The sequence below is a fragment of the Episyrphus balteatus genome, chromosome 4, assembly GCF_945859705.1.
Source record: "Episyrphus balteatus chromosome 4, idEpiBalt1.1, whole genome shotgun sequence".
In the NCBI taxonomy this organism is placed as follows: domain Eukaryota; kingdom Metazoa; phylum Arthropoda; class Insecta; order Diptera; family Syrphidae; genus Episyrphus; species Episyrphus balteatus.
The window spans coordinates 10,435,782-10,459,371 of NC_079137.1; the positions used below are offsets into that span (position 1 = coordinate 10,435,782).

Consider the following 23,590-nt stretch of genomic DNA (forward strand, 5'->3'; position numbering starts at 1 on the left):
CGTTGTGTCGCGTCGTGTCGCATTGTGTCGCGTTGTGTCGCGCTGTGGCGCATCGTGTCACGTTGTGTCGTGTCGCATTGTGTCGCGTTGTGTCGCGCTGTGTCGCGTCGTGTGCCGTCGTATCGCGTCGCATATTATGCTGTTATATAAAATTTGTGTTTTTTTGGTTTGTATTTTTAAGTGGAAGAATGCAAGAAATACTGGGGTCGTATCACCGCACACGATTACGATCATACGTTAACGTTTTGACTATTTCTCTCTCTATTTAATCAAAACAAAAAGAAAGAGACACATAGCAACCATACGATAACGAACGTATGCCGTAGTTCGACCCCTGTTTTTGGTGATAAATAAAAAAATTAGAATTAGTTTTCTATTAATGAGTCATTTCTTTGAAAATAAATAGAAGAATAATTTTTGTGTTATCCTTTTAAAGAAGAAGCGTTAAAAATTTAAACCGCACATATACATAAAAGTTATAAGAAAAAAATCGAATAGACATGTAAACCGTTCAATGGTTATGTGCCCAAAACGCCCAATGGTTATGTGCCCAAACGCCCAAAACGTGAACGATGATGCACTGTTCACTGTGGCGTATACTTTTTTTTTCTGAAGAAAAAACTTAAACAGTTCTTACCAAATTAATTTTGTATGACCATTCTCAATTTTTTTAAATAAAATTTTAAATATTTAAATATTTTCTTAGGTATATACAAATTATACACTATACAGTATAATTTGCATAAAATGAGAAAAAAGCTAAAACCGTGTAAATCGGGTCGAATTTATTGAATTTTTCGTTTGAAAATATTTGATAAAGTTCTTCTGTAAATAGTTTTACTCTCTCTTTATGTCTATCTCTTTCTTATTATAATATATCCTTGAACCTTGTCACGAACAATGAACTTTGGAGTCAATGGGTATTTTTACTCATTGACAACTTTTTCCTGAACGTACTCCAGTCTCGAGGACGTAACCTAGGTTATCTACGTTACCAAGGTTTTCAAGCAACAAGTTCCTGTTGGTCCTTCGCAACCGTAGTACAACCGATGTAAATATTTACGTCTGGAATTTGTTGTTTATGGTTTTTTCATTGATGGAATCTTTGATTCCAAAATAATAACAAATGACATTTTTTTTTGTATTGTTATTTTCCAAAATACCATTGCTTAGTTTCAATCAAATTGTTTGATCAATACTTTAATCAATTCTTCGAATAAAATTCCTTCAGTTTGACGAAGTTTTATAATTCTTGAACAAAAAAAGGTGAAAATTAATAAAAATTATATTCATTTGTGCAAAAAAAACTCTTGAATTAATATTAATTGGGTGTTGGACAAAAAAATAAGATCATGTTTGTCCATAAAGCTCATCATGGAGCTGGGGAATCTGGCAGCTCTGATGATGAAGAAGAAGTGGGAGACATATTACAGGTAATTATATGAATTTTCTGAAGGATTATGTAATATTGAAAATTTTGTATTGTAAAAACGAATGTACATACATTTAAAAAACAAGTTAAAATATTTAACTAATGTCTTTTCAGATTTAGAAGTTTGATGTGTAAATACATTTTTAAAGCTTTTCTTTGTATATTTAATAACATTGATTATTATGTGGCATTATTATATAAAGTTAAAGTTACATAGGTGTTTTATATACATGTTTTTTTTTTTTTTTTTAATTTCATTTTTACGTGATTGCTAGAAGTACCCCAGTTTTGCAAACTCATTTATGTTTCTACTTGTTTCTTTATTTTGCAAAAAAAAAACTTTTCGTATTCAATACATTTATTTAAAAAAAAAGTTCCACATACGCCACAGTGACCCTTTAAGTTTTAATGTGACACAAAATCTGTTACCACTGTAAAAAAAAATTGACTTTGTTGGGTTTTCTTTGATAATTTGATTACATATGTTGCCCTGGTGAAATTTCATTTGGCGAAAATATGTATAAAGGATGCGTTTTTTTTTTAATATTTCTGTATTTTTATTATAGCGTTTCACTTGAACAATACAAGAATACATTTTTTTTCTAGAGATTTTATCAAAATACAAAATATCATAAAATTAATAATTAAAAAAAATATATATAAAAAATAAAAAAATGTTTGAAAATATTCGTATTTTGACTTAGATTTTGTTGTTGATGTTGTTGTTATTTTTTAAAGAGAAAAACTTTAAACCTTTTTCGTTTTATTTTTTATTGTTTTGTTTGCATACTTACATTTTTTTTTTTAATGTTCATAAAAATTAGCAATGCCGCCGAATTTTCGGCAGAATACCAAATATCAAATAGAATAAAAAGGATTAAACTTGCGGCCCAGAAGAAGTAAGGTAGATGATGCACATCGTCGTTGGCCGAATGACATTACGATGATAGAGAATGCGAAAAAAAGGGGTCTCAAAAATCCGTCTGTCTGTTAGTTCTGTCAGTTAAGGAGTAACAGCTCCAACGGATGGGACGATCCACTTCAAACTTGGTATAGCAGTTTTTGGACATTGAGTCGAGGGGGGGTTTTCGAATTGATATTTTTGGACCAAAAATAATGGTACTTGTTATATACCTTTTTTGGAAAAGTTTAATTTTGGTTAAAAAAAATCCAAGCAATATTTATAAGATAAGGTGCATCTTTTAATGACAAGAGTTTTTTTTTTCAAAAATCGTTATTAACGGCCCTACCTCCCATAGAACAGTTTTTTAATTTCTGACTATCTCCCAAAAAAAAACTTGTTCAATTTTAACGATTTTATTTATGCAAAAACACTATATTACTTTAATATAGATCAAAAACTAAATTTTTATAAAAATAATTTTTGTATTTTAAAAAAAATTTAATTTTTTTTATTTTGAAAAATAAAATTTTCGAAAACGTGAAATCGATTTTTTTTTGAAATTTTGGTTTAATATTTTGAATAATAGTTGCTTCAAAATGGCACATTTTTTCATTTTTTTTCCATAAATTAGATAGTAATTAAAAAATTAGTTTTTTTTTTAAACGGCTCCATGGATTTAGAAATTTTGTTTTCTAAAAACGCATCCTAACAAAAGAAATTAAACTGGTTACTATTTCATGTAAAATGCTGCTTTTCCTCATTTAAAGAAGGAATTTTATTTTTTTTAAATTTTTTTTTATATATACATAATACATAGGTATGCTTATTAATTTTTTCAAATTTTTATTCCTTACCCATCCTGACCCTATTTTGAAAAGAAGTTACTAGAGCAGAGGCGATGTTATGTGTCGTGTTGGGTAAATGGCGGATGTTTGATCATTCATACGTATTATAGGTATGGTAAATACGTATGATACCCTATGAAAAAATAAAAGTAAAAAGGATGCCACTGTTTTTTTGAAGAGGCTATAAAGTTTATAGCTTATAGTTTATAGTTTATAGTATAAACTATAATTTTTTTTTTCCTTTAAAGGAATTAATGATGAAATATCGAAAAATTTAACAAAAAAAAAACAAAAACTTCTTGATGAAATAGGGTCAGGAAGGGTTAGGAATGAAAATTTGAAAAAATTAGGGCATTTTTTTTCCTGATTTGGAACCATTCTAGGGGGCGTCCCCAATTTTTTTTCCTTAGGACCACCCTACTACATAAATTTCTCAAATTTGTGTATAAAAAGTCGTGAGTTCTAAAAGCAAGTTCATGCGACCCATATATGTAGAATCAGAAGTTAAAAACTACCCACCTAAAAAAAAAGACCATGATGTTTTTTAAACGTTGTTTGTTTTTTTGCTGTTGTGTTTTGTAATTTTTGAAGTTTTAGAAGCGTTCCCGAAATGATTTTTTAGATTCTTTGGTGAACTAAAAGAAAGCTTTACCGAGAAAAAAAGTTAATTTTTATTTAGCTTCCTTTTCCGGTTTTTATCACAAAAAAGCGATAGTTTCTTAAAAGCGGGTACACTTTTTAAGTAGTCTAAAAGACCCATCTCCCCCTTCCTTCCCTTAATAAAAGGTCACTTAATAAATTACAAACCAGTTTTAATATAAATTTATACAATTTGGATCTATAAGTATTTTGGAAAAATCACAAAAAAAAAAAAACTGTAAATACAAAATTCTAAAATTTTAATTAAAACAAAATTTTATTTTCAGAAACAATTAAAAAAATTCATCGAAACAAATTGAAAGAAATGTTTCTTCACTCTGTAATTATGTCGCACAATATTCCCATATCCCACACACCCCCTTTGAAATTTTTAGCACAAATGAATATTTTTGACTGCAATTTACACAAAATTTTTGCTGTAAATATGCTAAAAACCTTTTTTTTCTTTAAAAAATTGCATGAATATTTTTTAGAAACTAAAAAAGAACGAAGAAAAATTATTTTTTGAAATATTTTTGTCTGGCGTTAATAAAACAAAATACTTTTTGAAGTTCTTAATTGAGATACGATTTTTTTGATTTTTGTTCTCAATTTTCAAAAAAAAAAAATAAATTTTTGATAACGCACTTACTTGGTAAAAAAAATCCAAATCAAATTGAAATGGCTGAAACCGATGACGAAGCGCAGCGTCGACGTGAAGAATGTGAACGTAAAGCTCGCCGAGGTGAAATGGATCCTCGTTTGGAATTCACATTTCAACTGTTGATTGATGGGACTGCTTTACCCAGACATCAATTGATGGACTACATTTTTGAAGGAGACATGGTAAAGGGGAAATCCTTTTCCCATTGAACATTTAATAAAACTTTTTTATGTATCAACAAACATAGTTGGATGAAATAAATCAACTCTTCCTTCCCAATATGAGAAATAAACTTTTGTGGTTCTATCAAGAGGTAGACGAACCAGAACCTCAACCTGTTCAAGATGCAAATAAACCAGGTCCATCAAGAGCTGGCGGGGTTTCAACAAGTTCGAAGACTCCTCAAGGTTTAATGACTCTTTATTTTTATCTTCTTATCGTTTGGAAAAAATATTGGATTTATAGGTGTTTCACCATCGGGGAGTAATCCGAAACCAAAGAAATTATTTCTCACCGATGGCTGGACGTGTGCCTTTACAGGTGTTTGCATCTACATTTTTCGGATTAACACTTCAAAACAATTGCCCGAAGAAGGATTTCAAAAGGATTTGTAAGTTTTTTTTTTTGTTTGTTTACTTTAACTTTTTTTCTGGGTGAACGACTGTGGGTAGTGAAAGGTTTATATTTTCTCTTAAATATAAGAACTGACAAGTTAACTCAGTGGAAGATATGCGGAAAAAGTTTTCGGTTGAGATATTTTATTAAGATATAATATTAATTTTTACCTTTTTTCCTGTTAAACCAGCGAGCGCATGGAAAAGAAAATTTGATATATGTATGTAGGTGTTCTCTTTAACTTTGCTTACTCCCACATATTCCCTCATAAATTTATCCAGCATTTAAATAAAATGAACTCAAAATAAACTCGTTTCAATCGAATCGTGTGATGATTTTTCTTATGATGGGATGAGTTTTCCTGTGATGATATATGTACTACCTATTCTACCTTAGGCTACCAGGAGCCCTTTAGCAACCAGACTTCCATAAGCTTTCGATAATAGTTTTCTCTGTTTTTGTTCTTTCCTAGCTCCTAGGTATTGTGATATTGAATTCCATAAGTTTTCTATAATGCTTCCATAAGCTTTCTATATTAGTTCCCTTTGTTTTTTTTCCCCTTAAATATTTTGGAGTCATTGACTTCCATAAGTTTTCTATAATACTTCCATAAGCTTTCTATAATAGTTCCCTTTGTTTTTTTCCTCTTAAATATTATGAATTCATTGATTTTTTCTAATAAACTTCCATAACCTTTCTACAGCAGGTAGCTCCCTTTTTTTCAATTAAATATTATGGAGTCATTGACATCCATAAGCTCTCTATAATAGTTCCCTTTGTGTTTTTCCTCTTAAATATTGTGGAGCCATTGACTTCCATAAGTTTCTATAATACTTCTATAAGCTTTCTATTCCCTTTGTTTTTTTTCCTCTTAAATATTGTGGAGTAATTGAACTCCATAAGTTTTTATTGTACTTCCATAAGTTTTCTATAATGCTTCCATAAGCTTTCTATATTAGTTCCCTTTGTTTTTTTCTCCTCTTAAATATTTTGGAGTCATTGACTTCCATAAGTTTTCTATAATACTTCCATAAGCTTTCTATAATAGTTCCCTTTGTTTTTTTCCTCTTAAATATTATGAATTCATTGATTTTTTCTAATAAACTTCCATAACCTTTCTACAGCAGGTAGCTCCCTTTTTTTCAATTAAATATTATGGAGTCATTGACATCCATAAGCTCTCTATAATAGTTCCCTTTGTGTTTTTCCTCTTAAATATTGTGGAGCCATTGACTTCCATAAGTTTTCTATAATTCTTCCATAAGCTTTCTATAATAGTTCCCTTTGTTTTTCTCCTCTTAAATATTGTAGAATCATTGACTTCCATAAGTTTTCTATAATACTTCCATAAGCCTTCTATAATAGTTCCTTTTGTTTTTTTTTTCCTCTCAAATACTGTGGAATCATTGGCTTCCATAAGATTTATATTATACTTCCATAAGCTTTCTATAATAGTTCCCTTTTTTTCTCTCTCTTAGATATTGTGGAGTCATTGACGCTAAAAACATTGGTTTAGTAACATCTATCGAACGCATAGTAGAATATGTATTCATGCAGGCCTTGGCCTTTCCCAGTCTTGAGGGTGATGATGAAGATATCAGTTGTGGCTTGATTAAGGGACAACTTTTACCCGGCTTAAGATCATTTTGTAGTGCCCTTCGAGTTTGCGAACAAGTTTGTGATCATTACAATGTTTTTGCCGATGGTGCTGGAATGTTTGAGAAAATCGATGAAATTGAAGAAGTCAAAGAAATGGCTAAGAATCAAGAATTTTGCTTGCAATTAGAAGAAAGAGTTGCTAATTGGATAAAAGCAATCATGAAGATATTGGGTGAGAGTGAACAACTGAGAAAAGAGAACGATCATAGTGGACCGCAGGACGAGTTGGAATATTGGAAGAAGCGAGGAGCACAATTTTCACAGTTATTAGCACATTTACAGGTTTGTTTTTCTTACTACATAGCGTTAACTAGGGCTTATAATATAATTTTATTTGGTTTTCCTTAGGAAAAAGAAGTTCAATTCACTTTACACTGTTTGTTCCTTGCTGGGTCGAGAATAATGCGTCATTGGAAGATCACTGATCGTAAAATTACATTTTGCTATAACGAAGCAAGAGATAATTCGAAATTCATTCAAGCCATGGAATCCTGTTGTCATTCATTGTATTTGGATGATCCGGTAAGATTTTTTATCAACTAATCAAAATATTCTTTGTTTAGAAAATTTCTTGAATCATGAGGGAAATTTCTTAAATCTTTGCAGAGAAATTTGGTTAAAAAATCTGTTTCAACGAAATTCCCGAGCAAAATGGCTAAATTTGATCCCTTTTCAAACCAAACGTCAAATTTTAATTGTTGTAGAAATATTAACCCAAATTTTAATTTACACGACATTAACGGTGTTTTATGAGATGATTTTGTTTGAAGTCAATAAATTTAGCATTTTTTCTGTAACATCAGACTAGCCCCGACGCATTTAGTATAGCTAAAATCAAACTTATTTCATAATTTTTTCAAAGATAACAATTTTGTATTATTTTTTAAAGTAAGTCAGCTTTAAGCGCCCTCTATTATTTTGAATTTACTCAAAAAAAAAAGACTTTTAAAGGAATCGCCAAGAATTTTAAATAAACCTTAGCCTTTTTAACCTCTCTTTCTTCCCAAACTGCTTCATTCATAAACAAAAGGCACAAGTTAGCCGATTCCAACCACTAACTGTTACATTGAAAGCTTCAAGAGCAAGTTTTCAAATATAGTAGATTAAAACCATGGTGTTTCAACTTAACTACCAACACTACCCATGCCAACAGGGTTTTGTAAGATGGGTTGTTTTCTATAAACAAAATCATAGTAGCCGGTTTTTAGAAAATTAAATTTTTCTAAAGTATCCCGCACTATTTGTATGAAAAAGTAAGTTCCGTTTCCTCCAAAATTTCAGTACTTTTATAAATAAATGACACAAGTTTAGAAAATTATACCTTTTTTCGTTGTAGAGACAACTAAATTTGAATCCGAAGTCTGAAATATTCAATCAGCTCCCGTTTTTTGAAATATAACCGTAAGAAAATACAAAAATAATGATTGAACCAAATTAAATTATAATACTATTAGAAAATTGTTGTGAGAAAATTTGTTTGTAAATCGTTCCGATTTCTTTAAGAACTGTTTTCCTTCTTTCAAGACCTATGTATTTAAATCTTTTCCATTTTTTTTGTCCGAGATATCCTAAGTTAAAGTAGGTGTCTTTGGCTCATATGTAAGTAGGTGTAGGGATTAACGTTTTTAATTTGTCAACGTTTATATTTCCAAAATGGGTCCTGATTGAATATTTCTGACTTTGGATTCGAGTTCAGCACACCGAAAACCTTTGGTAAAGTATAATTTGGTTTTGGCAATAAAAACCTTGTAAACTAGTATATCAGCAAAAGAGTCAAGACAGCACAACATAAAAACCTCAAGCATTTGAACAATACAAAATTTCAAGCAAATTTATCTATCCGTTTAAATTCTAGATCTAAGTATACGCACAAGATAAACTGACGCAGAGACCAACGTACATTATGGCCAACACCATTTTTTTTTAACTTTACCACCATCGATATTTTAATTTTATTTAAAACTAGCTAACCCCCACCCGCTTCGCTGAGTGTACTTTTTTAAAAAATAGAACCTGTTTGAAAATACATTTAAACCGAAAAAAACTGGTTTATTGTAATGAACATTAACCAATTTATTGTAATTTATGCAGTTATTGGACATTGTTAATGGAATAGCGGCACTTGATTCGGAAGGCCGAATTACACTTCAAAACAATTTTTTCAATGTAAATTCAAAAAATGAATTGATTCAAAGTGTTTTTCCAAGTATAAAGACAAATTACAAAAATCATACTTGGCTGAGTGAACGTTCAATAATGGCTGGTACAAATAAAAATTTTTCTGAAATCAATGCAACAATTTTAAACTATATAAATGCACAATGTTTTGCCTACAAATCGGTTGACCTTATCACAAATGAAAGCAATGTATAAAATTACCAGACGGAGTTTTTGAATTCATTGGATATACCAGGACTATAATGTATCAAAAAGCCTTGCCATATTATTAGGCCCAAGCGAAAAAATACAATTTTTTGGTTCATGCTGCTGAATTTTTAAAGTTTTTGTCGAAATGTCTTTAATTTTTTTTTATCCCATTTACCTGCCCTTATCATGTAGATACGGATTGCCTCAAAAAAAAGTCAAAGAATTCATACTTTTTGATACAAAATAACGTACATAAGGGATAAGCTCCAAAAGACGTTTCCTATGGAATTCATGCCGGGAGAATTATCAGACCGGTCCAATACTTGATTTTGTATATCGAGAAATAACGTGACATTCTTAACTTTATGGTAAGGACCCAGTCTTGCATAGATATAGATGCTTCGAGTCTCGAGCCTATTCTGAAATCGTAGAATCAAAACGTTCCCAAGCTCCTTTTGTTTTGGTCTGGCGTTTTCCACAATATAAAAAGAACCTCATCCTTTTCCTGAAATAGCAGCACAGCCAATAATGATCAGAGGATGTTTTTTTATTTGATTAACGTATACTTGCCTGGTCTTATACGAAAAAAAAAACTACTCCAAATCTTAGAAAATTACGTACTATCCAGACGATCAGAGCTTCTATGTTTATGCAAAATGCGATCCTTGCCATTAAAGTTGAGCATGTCACGTTATTCCTCGGTACAAAAAAATTAAGTATTGGACCGGTCTGGAAATTATCCGGGCGTGAATTAAATAGGAAACGTCTTTTAGAGCTTATCCCCTATTGTACGTTATTTTGTATCAAGAAGTATGAATTCTTTGACCTTTTTTTAAGTCAATCCGTATCTACATGATAAGTGCAAGTACATGGGACAAATAAAATTCAAGATATTTCGACAAAAACTTTGAAAATTCAGCAACATGAACCAAAAAATTGTATTTTGTTCGATTGGCCCTAATAATATGGCAAGGTACTGTAGGTGTTTCATTAACCTGCATATTCAAAGGCAATTTAAGAACCGAGTGTGCTGTACGGCCACCATCTTATAACATGGCTGCAATTTCCAGAGCCAATGCTATTTTATTTTCAGATCGTATTTATGCTAAAAGTAATGATATCAAAAATGTTTTTCCCGTACCATTGGGTGCATCTAAGAAATACAAACCACAACTCTGATTGATAACACCTTGCATAATAGTGTCATACTTCGGGAATTAGTTTGCACAAATATTCTTAATTCAACGCAATTGTATTGCCTTCCGCGTAGTATTTCTTGATCAAGAACATCTTGCTCTTCACGATTTGGAGCAACCAATCCTAATTGTGCCAATGCTTTATTCGCATATACATTTTTTCATTTGTGTAATCCAAATGTGGATTTAATGTCACACGGCGCATTCGGTGTATCTAATCCTAATCACGGAAATTATGCTAAAGTTCGAGTGGATTTGGAGGATTAGATGTGATTATATTACTGAGAACAATATGATGTGGTGAAGACAAAACAAATGCACCAGGAAGCATTTTGAGTCCCAATGAGTGTCTGCTTCAAGCAAATTCAAACGTTGACAGGCATCACAGACAGACTATAAACAATAATAACACTGGTTAACAAAATTAAACTTTTTTTTTGTTGCCGAAACAAAAATATACTTTTCTGAAGGTTTTCGGTGTGCTGAATTCGAATCCGAAGTGAAAAAAAATTAATCAGCTTCCGTTTTTGAAATATTACCGTTAGAAAATACAGCACTTCGGACCTTATTCTTTTATATATGGAAAATTGTTTAAGCATATTTAGTAACGGTTTTTATAAGAACTATTTACCACCTTTTTAAATCTGTTTAAATCTTTCCCATATCTTTTTTCTGCCCGAGATATCCTCAGTTGTTTGGTATTTTTATAAATTTTATAACGTCATTATCTTCTTTATGATATATGAAGCCAAACCCACTGACTTCAGTTTAAGATATCTCGGGCAATACAAAAGATATTGAAAAGATTTAAACAGGTATCGAAAGATGAAAAACAGTTCTTATAAAAACCGTTACTATATATGCTCAAACAATTTTCCTTATACAAAAGAATAATATCCGGAGAACTCAAAAAAACGTTTTGCATTTTCTAACGGTAATATCTCAAAAACGGTAGCTGATTGGTTGTTTTTGACTTCGGATTCGAGCTCAGCACACCGAAAACCTTCAGAAAAGTATATTTTTGTTTCGGCAACAAAACCCTTGTAAACCAGTGTAATTATTTTGAAAGCCTGTCTAAATATATTTTTTTACAAATAAAGCTTAGTTAAACTTTTTAAAAAGCAAGAGTGTTTTTTCACTCGTACAAATTGACAGCTATGTGAAAGTGGGAGAAAAGGTACTATTTTTTTTTTGATACAAACCATCTACATATTAATACCTTTCAAACAAACAAAAAATTACCAAAATCGGACCAGCCAAACGCAAGTTTATCGGCCACACACACTTAACGAACTCATTTTTATATATAAGATTTCGAAAATGTCCAAACCAATACCTAAATATAGTTGTTGTCTTGAATTTTCTGTCATTTAGTAATTTAAACAAAAATGAAAGGTAATTTTGACAATTTTTTTAAAAACATTTCCCCTAAAATTTTCATCCAAAATTAAACTTTCTTACTTCCAAATAGAAAAAAAATATTACATTTATTTTCTTCTTTATTTTTATATTTATATTTCTAGGTCTGCATGAAAGAATCAATATTGAGTTTACTTCAAACAGTCCGTTTAATTTATAGTGTTTCACAGTTTTACAACACATCCGAAAGGACATCTGCTTTAATGGTTAAGGTAAGTTTATATGATAAATTTCTTATAATTTTAATTAAAAATAAAAAAAAAATTAAAAATTATTTCTTAAAATGAATTCAATAGTTTAAAAAATAATGTACATCTTACATATTATGTGAAAAAAGTATTTCTAAATGATTAAATACATACTATAATAATGAATATCGCATTAACAACAAATCACAAAAATGAAATAGAAATCTAACTTATTATTAAATTATCATCATCATCATATTCCATTTCTTTTTCTTTTTTCGATGATGATGATGATGCTGATGATGATTTTCTTTTACTTTCTTTATTTTTTGAGTTTGTTGATTTATTTGCTAAATATGTTTCTGCTACTTCTGCAGCTTTTTGGCGACTAAATTCCCTTCGAATAGCATGGAATTTGACATATATTGGTGGTCGTAGTTTTTTACCCTTTCGTACGAAATAATCCTCCTTGAGAAAAAAAAAAAAACAATATTAAAATTTTGTTTGAAAAAAATCAAAATCAAATACCCTTTACCATTCGTTCATTTGGGAAAATTTCAATAATCTCCTCAGCAATGTCCTTACAGAAAGTCGGTGTGATATGAATTTTATTATCAAAACAATACTGAGCGATTGTGTCAGTAAGAAGTTTCCTTCTCGGGTTATCTAAAATCTCTTCAGCAACATATCGCTTAATCACTTGACGGCCAGACTTGCTGGTCATTAAAATTTTTCGAATGTCCTAAAGATTGAAATGACAATTGATCCTTTTTTTTGAAGAAATTTCAAGAAATGAAAATACTTACAAGTCTTTGGAGATCTCCCTTGGAATCCTGGGTATCTTGGGTATATTGAGTATCAAGAGAATCTTGTGAATCTTTAGGAGATGGCATTTCCTTCAAAAGTTCATGCTTGTCAATGCCATCAGCTTTATCTTGATCATGATCCGAATGAGAATTAGTGTCAGAGTCCAAGAGTTCATCTTTGATATGATCTGGTATCTCGACAGCATCTGCCAATGTAAACTCTTCAACTTCTGGATTTGATTCTGGATCAAATTCTAATTCTTCTTGTTCTGGTTCGGGTTGTGGCTCCGGCTCCGGCTCTGGCTCCGGTTCTGGTTCTGGTTGTATATCCACGGAAGGAAGTTTTCCCGATTTTTTACGAGCTTCACAAAAATCATTCCAATCCATTGTTTCTTTATCTTCATCTTTGTGCTCTTCTTCATCGAGTGGTTCAATTTTTGGAATTAAAAACGGTTTTGGTTTTGGTACTTCTATAGATTTCGAAACAACCGGAGCAGCTTTAGCAACTCTCGTAGGTGCTTTCTGAAGTTTTAGTAGTGGTTTGGGCATTATTAAAGGTTTTGACACCCTTGGTCCTTGTTGTGTAGGTGAAATCTTATTATCAGCCTTGAGCTTTTGAATAATTGTAGTCCTCTTTAACTTTGTTATTGGATTTTGTGGTGATGGTGATCCCTTGCTTGGATATTGTGTTTCACAATTAGTTTCGACTCGGATAATAGATGTAGCAAATGGTGTAAGATCAGCATTAAAGTTTGGTTCACTCGTTGGCACACGAAATTGCATAGTATTCGGTGTAGTACTTAAATTGTCTGATTTAATAACTTGAATTGGAGTTGTTGGAACTGGTGAATGAACTTGGGTAGTTGGAAGAGTAGGAGTAGGAGCAGGGCCTACAGATCGGATGATGGTGTTTGGAAAACGTCGGCATTCAAGTTGTGATGGAATATTGTAAAACATCGAGGGGGAACTAATAGGATTGACTAGAGTCAATCGGGGACCATTCGAAGGATGATTGGGAGAAGGTGGAATTGGGAGACGACAAATACCAGTTCCAATTCCAGTTCCTGTTGATGTTGGTGTTGCTGTAGTTGTTGTTGTTGGCGGTGATGAGGAGCCAATAAAAAATTGTTGTACCCTTGACTGAATGGTAGGAGTATTATTTTGGTTATTATTTTGGTTATTATTTTGGTTATTATTTTGGTTATTATTTTGGATATTATTTTTCTTATTAATTCTCCTGGCTCTGGGTCTTGGAGTGACCATAGGTAGGCTTGGGTTGATTTTAGGCGCCCCATTTGGTTGTAATGATGGCATTGGTAGTAGTGGTGGCATCTGTGGCTCAAACGGTTGTTGTAATTGCGCCATAGATTTCACCTCAAACGGTTGTTGCAACTGCGCCATAGATTTCACCTCAAGCCCAGGTTCAATTTTAATTTTTTTTGGCTCTGGTACATTTATTTGGGGAACGGCAGGAGTTGGTGGTGGTGCTGTTGATGTTGATGGTGATGTTGTTGATGCTGAGGATGATTTTTCCTGTCGCCATTGATTTAATTTACCTCGAAATATAGCCCGTTGACCGATTTTTGGAATTAATTCTATGATATCGGCTTCGGTAAGGTATTCCAAGGCTTGGAGAACTATATAGTTTGCTGGGAATGGATAACCGATTTATTTTAAAAATGATTTTGGATGGAAAAGACAAAATAAACAAACCTTTAAACTTGGATTTGAGTTCAGATAGACCCCATGATTCGAGAAGATCGTTCATTTCGGCTAAAAAGAAATGAAAAATTGGTATGAGTTGTCTGGAAATATCGTTTTTCAAGTATAATTTGAAAATAAAGGAAATTTAGGAAAGATAAGCCTTTTTATAGAGCATAAGTCGATTCTAGGCTCTCTAGTTTGATGAGTTTTGAAAAGTTAAAGAATTCTCTTGCAGAATTCAATCAATTTGATGAAGATAAATATGAAATTCGATTTGTTATTTGTTTCTTTCTTAATTTTTATTTCTGTTTTCTAGCCTAACATACCATATTTATCATCCGGTTTGGTAGTCGAATTTTTGCTACCCCTTGGTTGTTTTGTATTTTGTGTATTGGTTTCTTTTTCTGGCTCTGGGTAGTATCCACCAATTGAACTAATAGCAAAGAAAAAATAAAAGAATTTTCAAAAATTCCTCAAATAATTTCTTCAACAAAAAAATATTGATCAATCTTACATTATTGGTTGATCCTTTGGAATTTTTCTATAATATTTCTCAATCGATTGATATTTCTTTTGAATTTGTAAAATACTAAAATGATAACCAGCTGCATCTAGTTGTTCCTTAATAAATTTCCATAATTTTCTTTTCTCTTCAATATTTACTGGAGTATTTTCAATATTTGGAAGATGTTGTTTAACAAGGTTGAGCATTAATTTGAATGGTTTTTCAAACCATAGATTTTTATATGATCCTAATTCTAAGGTGTTTTCATTTAAGGCTATGAAGGATGGAGGGATGTCATCTGGGGTGTTTGGATAGACTGCCATATCGATATCATCTAAAATGAGGTTTATATCATTTGGTGTTCAATTTTTTTTTTTAATTCGGGTAAAAGTAAGACAATCTTACTAATTTTATTTGTTATTTTGTTAAGTTATGATTTTTTTTTTAATTGACAACACTTAAAACAAACAAATAAAATTTTAATAAATTTCTATTTAGTTGGAAATTTCTGAGAGTTTGGAGGTTTACCAAGCTTTTTTAGAAAATTTAAGGGCTATGTTTAGTAAGCTTTCAACTAAAACCAATTAAATGTTTATGACTTTACAATGGCCGATATAATCTTTGTTTATAACGTGAGGATCTTTTTCAATACTTATTGTATTTAAAATTTGATATACGAAATACCCAACAATATGATAAAGTCTTGGCCCTAAGATTACAAAACATGACTTAAAGAAGTAGTTTTTTATGTGCTTTAGCTTTCTAAAGTGGTCTTGTTACGTGCAATGCTTTTTAATTTTTTTTGAATACCATTATTTATAACATGTATTTATTTTTTTTTTAACACCAACTATTTTGAAACTTTTCTTAAAAAATAAAATTAAATGCAAACAAGAAAGAACAAAGGTAATGCTTAAAACCATTCCAAAGTAAGAACCAGAACCACCCTATTGAACGCAGTCAGGGTTTTAAAAAGGGTTAAAAGTTACTTAACAACAAATTTTGTTTTCTGTTTTTTCTTTAATCTGTAAAATAAGCCTTAAACTCAAGCTTTAGTGGGTAGTTATAAATGTATACCTAAAAAGGAAAAAATGTATGCGTAAGAAAAACGAATATCTTTTTTTGATTTTATACCTACTCCGAAAAATCGATTTCTAGACAACTCTAGAACGGGCAAGCCATATTTTTATTGGACACAAATTGCCTCACAAAAAAAGGTCTTATAGATTTTTTTTCTTTATTCTAACCATTTAAAAGCTATCCGAGGCAAAAGTTAAAAAAAATTATAAGAACATTTTTTACTTTTTCAAAATTTCTAATACACTGAGAAGTCATTTATTATCAAATTACCAAGATGTATGTATCTATTCTTGTAAAAGCTCGAAAGTTCTCTATCGATAGTTTTAACGTTTCGATGATATTCGAAGAAAGTTTTTTTTTTCAAAAATCGTTATTAACGGTAGGTACCTCCCATGGAACCGTTTTTTAAAATCTGATTTCCTTCTAAACGATTTGCTTAGTTTCAAAAAAAAAAAAATTGTGTTTATTGGTAACTCAGTACTAAGCTCAGTTAAATTTTGCACGGGAAACAACATCAAATAATTGCTATTGATAAACAAAAGTTTTTTATTTGTTGGTTTACAGAGAACATTTTTTTCTAAACTTTTTCTAAGAATTTTTCACCCTTCAACAATTATTATTTAAAAAAAAAAAATAAAAGTAATCAATTTTTGCTTACAGCATAATATGTTTGCTCAGTAAAATACTGAGTACTAATAAAACACGACTAATGTAGTTTTAAAAAAAAAAAACAAAACTCAAATTTGAAAAAAAAAAAAAATTTTTGGATTAAAAAAAATCTGAATTTTTTTTTGAAAAATCGAATTTTCTAAAACTCAAAAAAAGAATTTTTTAAATTTTCGTTCAAGGTATTGATTTAAAATTCCTACAATATGGCATGGCATTCCAACTTTGTTTGAAAACTTAAAAAAAAAAAACAAATAGGTATTTATAAAAAAATATTTTTTTCAAAAACCGTTCCAAAGATTTTGAATATTTTTTTTTTCCAAAAAATACATTTTTATAAAAGAAATTAAACCACATAGGTCCTTTTTAGAGCTCAATTTTATTTAGAGAGTTGTTTTTTTTCCTTTGAAGAACGATTTTTATGTTTTTTTTTTTTATTTACCTATTTTACTTTCATAGACATTTACCAGATTTGTAGAAAAAAGTCTAGAAAATTTTAGTAATTTTAATTCTAAAAGCAAGTACCTACGCATTTTATTTCCGGGTGAAATAAAAAAAGACACCTAATTTAAATTTACTAAAAAAAAAACAAACATTTATCAAAACGAGTAACCAACTTAGGTATTTGATAGGTACCATCTTTTAATTCATGTTTTTGGATCCTTACGGCCATATTATTCACTAGTTAAAAAAATACATCTGGATGTAAAATTGTCAAATGTCAAAAATAAATCCAAATCCAAAATAATTATCCTGATTTTCACTATGAAAATAGTTAAAAATGACTATTTTTTTCTCTGTGTGATTGTGAATATCATAGATTTGGATTTATTTTTGACATTTCAATTTCTTTACATCCAGATCCAGATATTTTTTAAACTAGTGAATAATATGGCCGTTAATGTACCTATTCTTAATTCTTAATTGAGAACAAGAGGAATTTTCCAACAAACAGTTTCTAACCTTTTGCCTATCATACCCATACCATGACACTTAAAAATAAAATCCTTGAAAAAGAAAAACCCCAATAAAACATAGTTAATAATTTTAGCTTCGCCCTTTTGTCAACTTCAAATAAGTCCCTGATTATGCACATCCAAAAACCCACTTTATGCCTTCTAAGATAAAATTCATCCCCCAACAAACTGTGACACATTTTTTTTCCAAAATTTTAACTCCCTACCAAACACCTTTTTTAAGGCTAATCTTATCAAACAAGTTACTACCTTTTACTCATGATAAACAAAATGTTTGTATCACTAAAGAACGAACACACCCCCACCCGTTCAATAACAAACAAAAAATCGAACACCTCAAATAAAATGTCAAAAATGAGGATTCGCACAAAAAGTACTAAAAATATTTAAAAAATAAATATAAACTACGCATCATCCCTTCATTGCTAGTCAGCAATCCCTTTAAACTCTTCGTAAAAAATAACCCATCAGCTGCCTCTACCTACTTAGTACATAATTATTGAAGTATCTACATCTTCTACCTGCCTACCTCAAACTGCTTATAAAATTATAAAAACTATCGATAAACAAAAATCCACACAAAAAGTAATCAACCCAATTGTCAGAATGCATTTTTACAATCAAAAACACATATTTACTGTCAAAGTCGAAATTCCCGGGACTTTTATTTTTTCGTTGTTCTGTGATGTCTCTACCTAAAAACTAAAACGAGACATTTTGCGCCATTATTTAATTTTTGTTGTTGTTGTTGTTTTTGTTCATAGACATTTCATGTTACGTAGCAACGCTACTAAAATGGCTGTTCCTTAAATCGAACTCATATACCTATTCTATTATCCAAGCAAAATAAGAGCTACATACAAACTCCGTTAGAGTTCGCTGTCACTTTTGCTGTTGGTGTTGTCATTTTTTTTTTTTTCATTTCGTTAAAATAGAGAAAGAAGTTTATACTTACTTGGACTTTGAGACATTTCGATGGATATTAAATGTCTACAAAATGTAAATATTGATGTGAATTGTACAACTTTGGACACTTTATTATGTTTAAAAAGTAATTTAGAATAGATTTACAACCTATAATTAATAGTTTTTCATTAAATTGTAAATTTATTTTTTTGCTGAGCACGGCGGGCATACACCGATAAAGATATGTTTGACAACCGAACTCTCTCACAGTATACTTTAAAATGACAGCTACTGTTGTAGGAGCATTGTAGCTGTCATTTTTGTGTGGTATGATTTCTACGATGAGAAAATTAAAGGCATTTAGCGCGCTGTCAAAACGATGTGGGACATCAATGGAAGCATTCAGGTTGATAATTTTCAGTAAATACATGTATTGAATCTGTCATTTGAGATTTTATTTTGTTGCCTAATTGCAAAATTGTAATAAATTTTATTGATTTTGAAACGAAAATCGATATTTGAGAGATTATGGTTGCAATAAATGAATTCTAGTAGAGATATTTGTGCATACGTAGCATGTATTAAGAAGTTCCTACAATAGTTAAGGGATAGTTCTTGGATGATTTGAGAGGTTAATTTGTTTTATCGAAACTATTGACAGTAAAATAAGCAAATTGTATCGAAAACACCTTTTGGCTGTCTAGCCTTAAGCACTGGTTACATTTAACCGGTTGCTACCTGCAAATAGACGAAAGTGCTACTGATAACTTAGTGTAATCACAACAAATCGACTTTGATGCCGTGTATTTATCAGCGGCTTTGAATGTTAAAAATATAGGGGTATTCACGATTCGATGCAAATGGTCTTGTATCGTTTGTAAAAGTGCAAAAGTGTAACATTTTCTTAAAAAAAAAAAACAACCAAATATACAGACTACAATTTTTTTTACACTTTTACACTTTTGCTATACCCCAACCCTATTGCAAAAATAAAATACAATGGTGCAAAATTTGTCCATTATAGGTGTAGTAGTGGAAAACAAAATTTTGCATTTTTACACTTTTTTGTTACACCGGATCGTGAATACCCCTTATGTTTAACTAACAGCGACTTGCGCAATTTAGGTGTATTTGTGTTTTAAGGTTTACCAATTAAATTCTAAGAACAGACATAAAATTCCGTAAATTTGATTTAGTGCAAAAAAAAGCTGTTGTATGAAGTTTCAAGAACTCAGTTTCAGATTTGTGAGGGCACAGAAATGTATACTTTGGAGATCTTTGAGCAATAAAACACTATTTGAGGGGGGAGATCTCCAAGGCAAATGTGGTGAATTTTTTTCGCAAAGTTTCTTCAAGTATTTAATAATAAGAGTTTTGTTGCTTGAGTGAGTTTCTTATTAAAAAATGTGTACAGAATCTTCTAAGCCAACATCACACAGATTTAGTGTTTCTATAAAATCAAAGTTTACTTAGAATGCCATAAGATTTAAAAATCCAGAAATGAACCTGGTTCACACTTCGTTTAAATCTCTCAGCTATTTTTACGGAACAGCTTTGAATATGAACCTTGAACCAGAACTAAACTTTAGCTTTACCTCCGATTTCAGAAGATATAAACTACTGAACCATGGTTTGCATTTTGTAAATTAAAAAGGTTATGGAAGATCCATAGTTTCGAACTTTTCGAAGACATTAATCCCAACTAATTTTTACAAAAAAAAAGTGAAGTAAATTCTTGTTAATTTCATTTTTGTTTGACTCTGTGTTAAATTTTTACTGTTTGGACTTTAAAGTCCCACGAAAACACGACTTAAGACACCCAGAGCTACTGTTATATGTGTAGAAAACACCTTAAATGCTTCAGATTATGAGAATAATAATATTTTACTAAAGAGACCTTCTTTGTACAGTCTTCTGGTATGCAACAAACACACAAACGGCCTGACCACATCGGAAAGGTATGCGGTAGCGGTACTGGTAATTTTATGTAAAAATTTCCGAACAGGAACGTCAACGTTCACGTGTGGAATATTTCATTTAATTACGGCTCATATTTTCCCGGTGTGGTCAGTCATTATTATATGTGTATTACATAATTATTGACCAGCATTTCCATAATTACTACTTTCAGACAACTTTGATGTATATTTCCCATTTCATACGAATCGGAAAATAGTTTGCTCTCATAAACAATATTTCAAAGTAAAAATTGTACGATTCATATGAAACCGTGAAATTCTCGGCTCCACGGAATACCTCGATAGTACCGAATGCTTTTATATGAAATTTAATGCATTGAAGCAATTTAACATCCGCCATTTTATGATTAGACAACACGAACAAAATATATCTTGCTGAATGGTTTCATTTTTGGTGTGTTTGTTATTAGGCGTGTTCATGTTCCTGAAATTTGTATGCACTATGAGGTTCTCTTTTTGTGCAATTTGTTGCATAAAAACAAGAACTGAAATATGTAATATTAATATTTGGTAACTTATCAGCAAATTGATAAAATAAAAATTCATAGTGTTAGAAAAGGCAATGGTGCTATTAACATTTCCCATTATTTTTGCCAGCATTTAACAGATTCTCATTTCATTTTTTTGTTCGAATTTTTTTAAAGATATTTACTTCTTAAAAGACAACTTAAAAAAATTACCCATACGTCGGTGGCCACGATACAGAAACAAAAGCATTCAATGAATCAATCATATTAAATAGGTTAGAGTAGTCAAAATGTTTTATTACACATTCGGTGGCTTGATACCTTTTCTTGGAATATTCTTTTAGATTCCATTGCATGTCGAGTGGTGATGATGCTCTCTTCTGTTGTTAATTTTTGTATTAAATGATCAAAGCTCTGCTGTCTGAAAATTTAAGTAAGCGTCGAAAAGAAATTAACAGAGGAAATGAAATAATGGAAAAATGAAGTAGAAAAGCCCAAAGTGAGTCCTTCAAATTTCGTCACCGAATATTTGTTGTTCGCTTCGTTTTATTTCTATTTTGTACTCTCTATGAAATTAAAATTTTATTAAGAATCATTTGAAGCCTGGTACGCTGCTCGCGCTAAATTTTAGCTGAGATAAAATTCCCATACAAGTTATCGATAACTTGTATGGGATCTATTTTATCTCGGCTAAAAATTTTCGATAATTTGTATGGGAGCTAACATTTATCGCGAGCAGCGTACCAGGCTTGAAACAAAAAAAAGGCATCAGCATTTAGTCGTAACGAGGGCAGTTGTGTTCATCTTTGAATGAACGCATTCAATGTGATAAACAAAGCACATTTGTGTAACTTTTTCACACTAGTTTTGTTTGTACAAAATGGCGCCAATACTGATGGAAAAAAATATGCGATCCATGAGAAACAAAAACGAAAAAAGAAATGCACTTTTTTTTTAAAGACAACAGAATGAAATTCATATACAAATAAGTTAAATGAACTCAACTAGTTATATCAGTGACTGAACACTGAAACATATTTTTGGACGCTAAAAAGTAGGAAAATCTTATAATAGATAGGGATTAAAATATGTAGGTGCGGTGTACAACGACGAACAATGACAAAAAACGCTGCAGACAGCGTGTTTGTATGAAAACAAATTCCAAACCGGAATGTCCACGTTCAGGTGTTAAACTATTTGCATACAAAAACTTTGTCTAGCATTTTTTTGCTGTCGGTCGTCCATTGTGGGCGTGGGAAAGTCCTTAAAGATGTTTAACTTCTACATGCGGAAGACACTGCTTGCAAAAGTTAAACACACTTTAAATCGCCTGCCACTAAACAATCAGATAGGGATAAAATCGGAAAAATACCTCCGTGAAGGCGTCACTGCTGCAACTTCAGAAACGGACAATGTAGCGTTTATGTTTCGAATTTAAAATTTTATGGAGTTTCAATACGAAAAAAACGCTGCCGAACTGCCGACGGTGTTTTTTATGCCGTTCTGTTGTGGTCGATTTGAGATGGGATTGGAAGCCACAAAAAAAAGCACTGACAAAAACGAACACATTTTTATATTCGCGACAATTTTGAGAACCTTAAGGCCGAATTCTGACTTTTTTTGCAAACCTCACAAGAACCTCACAAGGGGCATAATTCCGCAAGAGTGATTTTTTGTGTGTAAACTAAAATAGTGGAAAATTGCCTAGAGAACAAGGCACAAAAAACACACTTGCGGAATTGGGACCCTGAATTTGATTTTTTGAGGGTGCTTCTAGCTTTCAAAACAAAGCTTGTTTAATGTTTGGTAGCCAGGCCGTTGCGAATAATTAACGATTGGTTCCAGGGAATTTGACCCGTGCTTAAGCAGTCTATTAAATGAAGTACCTATAATTTCCTGAAAGAAATGATCAAGCTGCAGCTTGTAGTACAGTAGAAGTTTTGTCAACTTTTACCATCTATAAAAGAACTTTTAAATTGCAAATGGGGCTCGAATTTAATGCACAATTATCAGGTACTTTAAATTCGATTCCTACACGGAGAAAAAAGACCACCTAAACATAAGCGGATGCCACCTTAATTTAAGCGGATTTCTACATGGTTTTTTGCTTAGATGACTGCCATCGTAAATTAAGGTGACAAATCATCTTAATTTCTTGAATGCGCATATAAGATGATCTCCCACTTAATTTAAGCGGGATATCATCTTATTTTTAGGTGCAAACATTTTAATAAAAAAAGAACTGACAGCCACTTTGAATCGAACCTATAACTTAAGGGTCACTAGGAAAGTACCTTTCCATCGTGCTATCTCTTTGTTGGAAATAAGCACGATAAACTGCAACTAAAGCTAAAGTTTGACTATAATTTTAAAATTTTATTTTTTTTCGGTTTTTTAAGATGCTAATTCACATTAAAATGAAGTGAAGTTCACCTTAAATTAAAGTCGAGTGGGATTTTAGGTTGGCATCATCTCATTTTAAGGTGCCCTTTTTTCTCCGTGCAGTTTAAGGTTGGCTTAAAATTTTCTCTTCAATCTTTTGAATGTTTTAACGAATATAAGAACTTTTATC

General features: G+C 31.1%; 2 protein-coding genes across 3 annotated transcripts in view; one reads left to right on the forward strand and one right to left on the reverse strand.

The window, feature by feature from the left end:
- The first annotated feature begins 4,443 nt into the window (after positions 1–4,443).
- LOC129920175 (dynein axonemal heavy chain 5) overlaps positions 4,444–23,590 on the forward strand; it is a 78,960-nt gene continuing 59,813 nt past the window's right edge. The window contains exons 1-6 of the mRNA XM_056001401.1: positions 4,444–4,666; positions 4,732–4,891; positions 4,950–5,094; positions 6,578–7,040; positions 7,107–7,280; positions 11,845–11,952. Coding sequence (XP_055857376.1) covers positions 4,502–4,666; positions 4,732–4,891; positions 4,950–5,094; positions 6,578–7,040; positions 7,107–7,280; positions 11,845–11,952 — 1,215 coding nt within the window. The 5' untranslated portion in view covers positions 4,444–4,501. The remainder of the gene's footprint in view (positions 4,667–4,731; positions 4,892–4,949; positions 5,095–6,577; positions 7,041–7,106; positions 7,281–11,844; positions 11,953–23,590) is intronic.
- Positions 12,007–18,834, reverse strand: LOC129920173 (integrator complex subunit 3 homolog). 2 transcript variants are annotated; one of them, XM_056001397.1, is made up of 7 exons: positions 18,622–18,834; positions 14,953–15,277; positions 14,765–14,871; positions 14,448–14,507; positions 12,735–14,383; positions 12,464–12,670; positions 12,007–12,396 (listed from the first exon to the last, which is right to left on the reverse strand). In XM_056001397.1, the coding sequence occupies exons 1-7, from the start codon at positions 18,635–18,637 to the stop codon at positions 12,154–12,156; spliced, it is 2,607 nt and encodes an 868-aa protein (XP_055857372.1). In that variant the 5' UTR covers positions 18,638–18,834; the 3' UTR covers positions 12,007–12,153. The 2 variants fall into 2 exon arrangements, with proteins under 2 accessions (XP_055857372.1, XP_055857373.1); XM_056001398.1 differs by lacking the exons at positions 14,765–14,871; positions 14,953–15,277 and having other exon boundaries at positions 18,622–18,833.